This window comes from Quercus lobata, chromosome 5 (genome assembly GCF_001633185.2).
Source record: "Quercus lobata isolate SW786 chromosome 5, ValleyOak3.0 Primary Assembly, whole genome shotgun sequence".
In the NCBI taxonomy this organism is placed as follows: Eukaryota; Viridiplantae; Streptophyta; class Magnoliopsida; order Fagales; family Fagaceae; genus Quercus; species Quercus lobata.
The window spans coordinates 82,953,318-82,962,673 of NC_044908.1; the positions used below are offsets into that span (position 1 = coordinate 82,953,318).

The following is a 9,356-nucleotide window of genomic DNA, read 5'->3' on the forward strand; positions in this document are numbered from 1 at the left end:
ATATGTTGTAATGTAATAATTAAAAATATTCATTAGTTTGGTTGTGAGTTATAACATTAGAATAATACTTAACATTTATTTTAGGAAATTTCTTACTTATACAATTATATCTCCTTAAAAATTGTTATTTTTAAATTTAAGAGAGATATGTGTTATTTTTTATGATTTTTTATTTTTATTATTATTAGATGTATATGGAAAGTTTGCTTATTTGGAAATATATTAAGTTTTGAAATTGTTGCATTTATTAAGGAATAGCTAATACAACATTTTAAAGAGGAATAATTATTCCTCATTTTGAAGAATAGCTATTCATAAAGAATGATTATTTCTTGTAATAAAAACATAACCAAACTAAAGAATAATTAAACTTTCGGTGGGTCTATGCCATGATATTGAGATGTTGATAAGAAAATTTTGGTGGGGGCAACGTGGAGAGCAAAGGAAAATTCATTGGAGAAGTTGAGAGGTCATGTGTCAACCAAAGGAGCTTGGAGGTTTGGGTTTTAAAGACTTGGTCAAATTTAATGAGACCATGCTTGCAAAACAGGTGTGGAGGTTATTACATGATCAAAATTCTCTGTTTTATTGGGTGTTTAAAGCCAAATACTTTCCTTTTGGAACGGTGTTTGATGCCAAAAAGTCTTTCCGATCATATGCATGGCAGAGTATATTGAATGCTAGATTAGTCATAGTTGATGGTATGTTGTGGAGAGTGGGAGATGGCTTAACAATCCGGGTTTATTGGGACAAGTGGCTGCCTGGGAAATTCCCTTCCAGGATCAGTTCACCACAGCTTGCTACCCCAGGTGATGTGCGTGTATCTTCCTTGATAGACCAAGATACCAAGACTTGGGACTGTGCATGGATTGATCATCTTTTCCTACCTTTCAAAGCAGAGAAAATTAAGGCAATACCTCTATGTGTCACTCACCAAGCTGACTGTTTGATTTGGCCAAGAAGTAGGGATGGTGAATACTCTATTAAAACTGGATATGAATTGCTGTGTGAAAGGGAGCAAATGGAGAAGGCTTTGGTATCAGATACGGCAAATAAAAAGCTCTTATGGAAGCAGCTTTGGAAGATGAATGTACCAAATAAAATAAAATTTTTTCTCTGGCGAGCGTGTTCTGAAGCACTACCAACACGGTCCAACTTAGCCAAGCGAAAGGTCCTGGATGATCCAACCTACCAGCTCTGTGGAAGTGAGCACGAAAATACGATGCATGCTCTATAGTATTGCAAAAATATTCTTACGGTCTGGGAATCGGGGTTTGGGTGGTTGAGGAAAGATTTCCCAATGGTGGTGTCATTTTCGGACCTGGTATCACTGGTTGGGGAGCACTCGAAGTGTTTGGAGCTCTTTGCTTCTATTGCTTGGTTAATCTAGTGCAGGCGGAACAAAATGAGGTGCAACGAACCGTGTTTGCCTCTTGGGAAGATCATGGACTTTGCTACCTCACTTCCAATCAAATTTCAGAAACACTTAGTCAGGCTGTTCGTGCTCCAAGGCCATAAGATGTAAAATGGAAACCACCTACAGAAGCTATGATGTGGAAAACTAATTTCGACGGGGCGATGTTTCCAGAATCTGATCAGGCTGGGATTAGGGTGGTGGTTAGAAATCAGGCAGGTCAGGGCATGGCAGCGTTATCAAAAAGAATACAAAAACCCAATTCAGCTGAAATATTTGAGGCGTTGGCAACGCGGAGGGCAGTCCAATTCACCTTGGAGTTAGGATTTAAGCAGTCAGTGTTCGAAGGTGATTCGGAAGTTATCATTAAGGCTCTTGATAATGAAGTTTTTTCGTCGCCTAGTGTTGGTCATATTGTAAAAGACATTTGGTCTATGTCAGGTTTATTACAAATCAAGTCCTTCTCTTATGTAAGGAGGCAAGGCAATTCTGTGGTTCATGCCTTAACCCAAAGAGCAAGGTTTTCTTTTCCTGTATTAGTTTGGATGGAGAATGTTCCACTAGATATTTTGCGTTTTGTTTCTTCTGATTTCCCAAGCTTTTAAAAAAAATTTGTCACGGTGTGTGGCTTCTCGAGGAAAAAAAAAAATAACTATTACATTACAGCGTCTATTACAGTCTACCAAATATGTCCTAAGTTCATACTTGTGGTTGGGTTGGAATTTATGATTTTTCTTAAAATTGTAACTTTCAACTCATGATTTTAAGCTAAGTTGACAAAACATGGCTTCAATTTAATTTAGAAAAATGGTATGTTTACAATACTTTCACAACAAATTTTAAGTTTTAGATTGTTATTGGTGCAAAAAAGTAATTTAAGTTGTGAATTCATATTAAAACTAATAACAACTTACCATCTATGATTAGTTGTGAAAATGTTATAAACATAGCACTTCTCTTTAATTTATGGTGTCTTGTTAAAATCAAGTTTTAAGTTTTAACTTCTTCTAAAAAATTCTTCTCCAAAAAAGAAAAATTCTTCTAAAAAAAATAAAAAATTAACTTCCTTTCAAGTTTTCTCTTAAAAAAAAAAAAATACTACTACTAATTTCTATTATTATTATTATTATTATAATAATAATTTCGATAGTTTAGCGTAAAACTAAAATCATGAGTTTAACTGATGAGTTTTTGTTTTTGGTAAAAATATTAGAATTTATGAGTTCATCAATTTTTAATTCTTTTAGAATATATTGATAATTGAAAGTGGGAGGATTTGAACCTAAATATTTTCATTAGAAATGTTAACCAATGAATTACAACAAGAAAGCTCTTGACTATTGGCAACCCAAGTGGTGAAGTATGCAAAAATTAGTTCAATACAAAAAAAGAAAAGGGGGGGGGGGGGGGACCCTTATTCCCAAGTGTTGGAATTCGAGTTTCAGTACAATTTATTTGTGAAGAACTTGAGATTGCTTGAATGGTTTTGTGGGAGCATTAATGGGGATGCTACGATGGTGATTGGTGCAGGTTTTAAATTCCTTGAAACTTCTAACCATTTATAAAGTTTCAATCATATCAAAATTTTGAACGTGTTGAAACTTTAGCATTAAGTTTTACAAACAAATGGGTTTTTTGTGTTATTGATTTTAGGTTTAGTTTAATTCAAGAAAATTATATTTTCTATTTTTTTTAGATGGGTGATTACATTGTTGTTCTATTCTGATTTGGATAGGATTTGTACGTAGACCCTGCAACTCTGGGTTGATTTTTTTTTTCTTTTTTGGGTAGTTTTCTAGCTAGGTGAATTTCACTCTCTTTATAGTCTCTTTTGAGTCATTCACATGAAAAATGTTTTGTTTGCCCTCTACTTTATTGCGTTAATTTAGATTTGAGTTTAGAATTACATGAGAATTTCAATGATTAATTAGTAGTAATAAGATGGCCAAGCATGCTCTAAATGGGGAGGAGAAGAAGATTTGGATTGAATTCTTACCAGCTTTAGAACTGACTAATCCTAAGTTAAAGGGTCGAGAAACTCAAAGCTATTATTCCACTATTCTTGAATAACTTGGCGTTAGGAATAATTTGGAGACTCAAGTGGTGGATATGCAAGCATGATAACTTATATGCTATTCTATATCGATCTCCATTAATCTAGGAACTTTTGCTTGCATTGTTATGTACCAGAACTAAGAACATTAGAGATTATGCATTGCATATATATAGTAGTTATTATATCAGCAATAATGTCTTTACCCATGATAAATTAAAATTATTGTTACCTCGATATTCTTAATCTAGCTCACGTACCACTTTAATAGGCGAACAGTCCAACCCTTAAAAAAAAAACTTACATTGGGTTTAGGGATAATCAGGGTCGAACTGATAACTTCTACCACATCAGGATGACACTCTACTACTGAGTTATATCCCTTGCCCTCCATCAAAAAATAGAACTAACTAATCCTAAGTCAAAGGGTTGAGAAACTCAAAGCTACTTTTCCACTATTCTTGAACAACTTGACGTGATAAACCAGCATTTATATATAGATGTAGGAAGGTCTGTTTGGTAGGTAAGAAGCCCATTTGGCATCTTTTCATTTGCTAAGAATTCTTGATGTGAATTAAACACAAAGACAATACAAGAATTCATTGGTTATGCTTGTTGAATTAATTTTTAGACCTTCTAACCCTAAACTTGATGGATTGTTCAAACATTTATTCATTTTAATTTAAAAACTTATCAAGACAAAAATCACAACTTTTCCCTTTTATATTGTAGAGATAATAATACTTTAATTTATTTGACCGTAGACAATATGATCTACTTTTTTATCATATAGCCTAATTTAGATTTAGTCATATCATTGTGATTACTGAAACTAATATATATATATATATATATATATATATATTCAAAATAATAGTGAGAAATATCACAAATGGTATCCAGTGCATGTAGAGTTTTGCATTTCGTTTTATTTTATTTTATTTTTTCATATTTACATACAGTGTTTCTCTTACCATTTAAATGCAAACACTTTGAACAATCAATAAATTATTCGAGAACTCCAAAATTATGTAGTATTAATAATTATTATTTTACTTCTTTTTTTCTCAAATAAATTATGTACTATATAAGTTCATAAACAAGCAGGGGCGGCGCTATATATATTTGAGAGTGTTCACAGGACTACCCTCAACTTGGAAAATAAATATATTTTATATCTTAAAAGAAGGAAAATCAAAATTAATATAGGTTGTTGACCACCCTAGAAAAAAAACTTAAACATCCTAAATAAAAATTTGCCCATTAAAAATAAAATTTTACCTCTCCAAAATTTTGGTCCATTGAAAATTGAACCAAAAAATTGCGAGAAATGCTATGTTCATAATATGTCCTTAATATTTTCATAACAAATCTTAAGTGGCAGGTTATTACTAGCAGACAATTTTTTTTTTTTTTTAATGATATATAAATTAGAACTAGGAACTATTGTTAATTAAAATTTATTATGAAAATATTGCGGACATAACATTTTTAAAAAATTGTCCAAACAAACAAATTAGCCTAAATCAAATGTTTAATTGTAATATTTTAAATTGTGTATTCAAAAGGCATGTTTTAAATTTTTTATCTAAAAAAAAATGCATATTTTCCAATAGCTAGTCAGTTAGTAAGCACTTTAGTCTTTAATTGAATTTATTGGATTTATGTGATACATCTTGTACATACACATATGCACTAAAATAATACCTCAATACTTTATTGAACATGATTAATGTAACGATTTAATGCCTAAGTTGAATATGTTGGATGAACATGTAGTTTACCCTTTATTTTTTTGTTAGCAATATAGAAAAAATTCTTATAAGGAAATCACTTTTATTGCAAAATTTATCTTCTAAGCAAATTCTTATTCACTTAAATAATCTTCTTTTAGATCCTGAACTATGAGAAAATGTCTCATCTTTTCATCCTAATGATCGAGAGAAAATAAAAAGAGCATATTGACAAAGATGTTCTTGTCAACCTCTTAGCAATGATTTCCCTAAAAAAGAAATTAGTGGAGCATTACATTGATTTAATCTTGATTAGTTTAAAGAATACAAAATATTGGTTGGAACATATCATAAAAAAAATAATAATAAAAAGATGCATTTTGTTTATATTGTTACTTATTTAGGTAATATATTAGTAATTGAAAGTGAGATCGGTAGTTTAATGATTACTTGGTTGTGTATATTAAAAAAAATGTAACTAATAACATTGATAATGAATCTATCATACAACAATTTCAAAATATGAAAAACTTGTAAAAGAAAATTTTAAAACTTTATGTATTTGCGACTGTTTTTTTTTTTTTTTTAATGTCAATATATTAAGTCTTATTTTTATTAAATTTTGTCTAATTTAAATTTCTTAATGACCACCCTTAACAAAATTTCTAGAACCGCCACTGTAAACAAGAGCAAAACTTGTATCCAATGCTTGTGTGTAATTAAACCGTTAGGATTTAGACATGTGTCATATACTTGCTATATATCCATATTTTCTAAACCATGGAGGAGACTTGTAAGAGTTCTAAATTAAATAAACTTGAAAATATTTGGATTTAATTGAACGTTTTAAGAGACGGTATTTATCATATTTTTAATAATTTTAGTAGAAACGACTTACCTAGTTACCAAATACTATTAGAGTTCTAATATATAAAAAATACTATTACAGTTCGTATCCTGTTGGGATTATAATCCAAATCCTAGAAGGAAACGTTAAACCTTAATATATATTAAGCCCTAACCGTGCGATTGTTTTCTTATCAAAAATCTTAAGAAAGCTAAAGTATTCTCTTCCATATCATCGGAAACCTTAGTTAATTAAGAAAGCCAAAGCATACATTCTCTTCCATATCAACAAAAATGGCTGGGTATGATCCTTATTTGACTTCTTCCGGTTTTGATCCTCTGAATTACCATCCGGACTTTGTAATCAAGTCATTCAAATCTGAAGAACCAACCCCGGAAGCCGGAGTTTTTGAACTCCGACTGAGAAGAAGGCATCAAGTTGTAGTTGTTGGGACCCGTAGCAATGGCACAGTAGGGTCATTGGTTTTGATGGAAGACACAGATACTTTGGATATCGTTGAAGGGTTTGACATTCATTACCATATCTTGAAGTCACCCAAGTCGCTGGAAAAAGAAGTTGATCAGATTCTCGACTATTTGGAGCTTAACCCCTATCATTGTAAACTTATGAGGCCCTTGATTGTGTCCAATCTTATTGATGCCTCTAAATATTATGGGTTCAACAACTTTTTGGTGGCGGCTAAAGTGGACCTCATAAGGACTGAAGTGATTCATGACGAATCTCTTGCTCCTTTTTTTTGGGATATGGATGATGATTGTAACGAATCTCTTGCTCGTTTTCTTTTGGAGAATTCAGAAACAGAAGTTGATGCTGATTACAGTGAATCTCTTGCTCGTTTGTTTTTGGATACGGATTCAGAAACAGAAGTTTGATGATGGACGTGGAAACACAGTTTGGGTGTTTAGGGGTTTTCGCTAGAGTTTTTTGTAGTGTTTAAGGTGCTGTATTTGTGTCATATCTGTTTTGTACTAGCCGTTTTATGTTATAATTTTTCTGAAATTGTGTGCGTCTTGTGTCTTTTTCTATATAGTGTTCCTAGGGTTTTCGTTTACTTTTTTTATTTTATTATTATTATATTAATATTCAAGAATCATATTCTGATCTGGATAGTTTTGGTTTTTTACTCCCTGCAACTATGGGTTTATTTATTATGGGCTTATTTATTTATCATTAGTTTTCTTGTTAAAATTTCAAAAAAAGAAATAATTGAATTTGGAATCATGAATCAATTGGAAATAATTGTTCAAGTATCTTACACAAAATAGTGGTTACATGTTTGTTTATTTATAAATTAACAATCCAAACTTGAGTCTTAGTTTTAAGATTGTTTAATAAATGAGCAGAGCAAGCAAAAAAAAGAAAAAAAAAGCATATAATAAACAAATAAATTGTTCATGAACATGCTCCAAAACATTAGGGCACGATTAAAAAATAATTTGAGCCTAAGCTCATTTATGGGCTTTGTAATAACCTTGATATGATTAGCTTGAGAAATAAACTCATATTACTATTACTAAGACTTTAATTAATTATTTTGTGTGTCTTGATATGATCCGCTTGAGAAATAAACTCATATATTACTATTACTAAGACTTTAATTAATTATTTTGTGTGTGTATTTTTATCATGTGAATTAGTTTTTAGATGCTTCTTTGTGTTATTATGATTCATCTAATCAGTTTTCCTATTTTAGGTTTTACATTTGTAGATTTGATAGGCATAATAACTTGATGTCCTATGCCTTTAATTACAATCAGTCCACACAATTAGAAGAGACAATTCAACATCCGACATTTGACAGTATATATCATATTAGATTACCATCCTCCAATTTGATCAGACAGAAACAGTAGAATGCATGCAGGATATCACTTCACCGAAAACCCAAAACATCCCACACATTTCATTTTCCCACAACATGATTAAACAAATGGTAGAAACAGCTTTTCTCTAGTTGGAAGCCTTAACCTTATGCACTTATTTTGCCATTTGTCATTCTTATTTGAATAATTTGGAATTTGCATTCTTTGGACTAATGGCATCATGCCTTGTTGTAGAATGGAAATTACCAATACAAAATAAGTGAATGAAGGAGTAACTATAGGGCTTGGCTTCTCTTTACAACGAAACCATCTTCACAAGCCTTTACATCAGAGGATCCTTGTCTAGAGGAACATGTTAAACTTAGCACATAACCTACTCAGGCTCAAAAAATATATAGCAGTGCATGCTAGCATCACCATAAAAATTATTACATAGAACACATGCACTAAATGATTTCCCAAAATTTCACTTTTAAATTGTAAGGTTTAAAAAATATAGGTAGCGCTTCTTGCTTTTTTGATTGATAACACATGCTTGATTGATCAGATTGTGTCTTGTTGAGTTGAAATTGTCACATAAAATTAATTATGTCTGTGGGGCCAGAGAATCTGTGATCCTGGCCCACTTTGCATTAGGGCCCAAAGCCTAAGCCGAGGAGAACAGTTGCTGAGAACGCATAATGAAAGTCCAAAAATGGCCTAAGAATCTGGCCAAGGACGATCTTATGCTCGGCACCCCACAGAACGCCTGAAGGAAAGGACGAGCTCAATGTAGAGGCAGGACAAGTGAAAAAGCTGCCAATACTGTAATAAAGAACTCTGCGCCTGACAGGTCCATGCTCTTCACCATGCTGTTCAACTTTTACAACTGCTCCCAACCACTCTAGGTATGGGCTGATAGGACAAGTCTCCACCCCAGAAAGTGAAACTGACACGTGGACATGGAAAGGAAAGTAAATACCAGTATAAAAGGCAAGAAGAACGAAGGGGGAAGGGGATCCCCCTAGAGAAAGAAGTCCTAAAAGAGGGAGAATGAGAGGAGCACTAAGCTCCTCGGACGAGGTCCGAGGAATAAAACCCTACAGGCCGCATCGATGGAAGGTTTAGTTAGTCACGCTAGGTCCACCCTCATATAAACTTCCATAAAAGCCACGATTAGACTGTTGTCCGGTGACCAAGACCTAGTCTTTTAAACCCCCGCTCTACAAATTATATTGTTTGGGCCCTTTACGTATGAGCCTACTATCATGTGTGGGTCGTTACAAATTGTGTCCTTACAATGTCCATCTCTATTTCATCTAGAAATGTATTTAGGCTTAAATTTTATATACGGGGTAAGGAGTGATGTAGGCATAGGAATGTGGAGTTCAGTTGAAATGGGATAATAATTACTCACAATTGTATGTTAAGTAAGCTCCAAACAATGCAGGCACACTCCCATTTGGTTGTATTAAACTGATAAATA

At 32.5% G+C, this 9,356-nt stretch overlaps 1 protein-coding gene across 1 annotated transcript; it reads left to right on the forward strand.

Moving 5' to 3' along the window:
* The first annotated feature begins 1,578 nt into the window (after positions 1–1,578).
* Positions 1,579–2,019, forward strand: LOC115991308. The gene has a single exon (XM_031115017.1). It carries the CDS (start codon positions 1,579–1,581, stop codon positions 2,017–2,019), a length of 441 nt encoding a protein of 146 aa, XP_030970877.1.
* Positions 2,020–9,356: the final 7,337 nt, after the last annotated feature.

What these genes read in the sequence shown, in the direction of transcription:
- LOC115991308 (XM_031115017.1), top strand. Translation starts at nt 1,579, where the DNA reads ATGTTTCCAGAATCTGATCAGGCTGGGATTAGGGTGGTGGTTAGAAAT.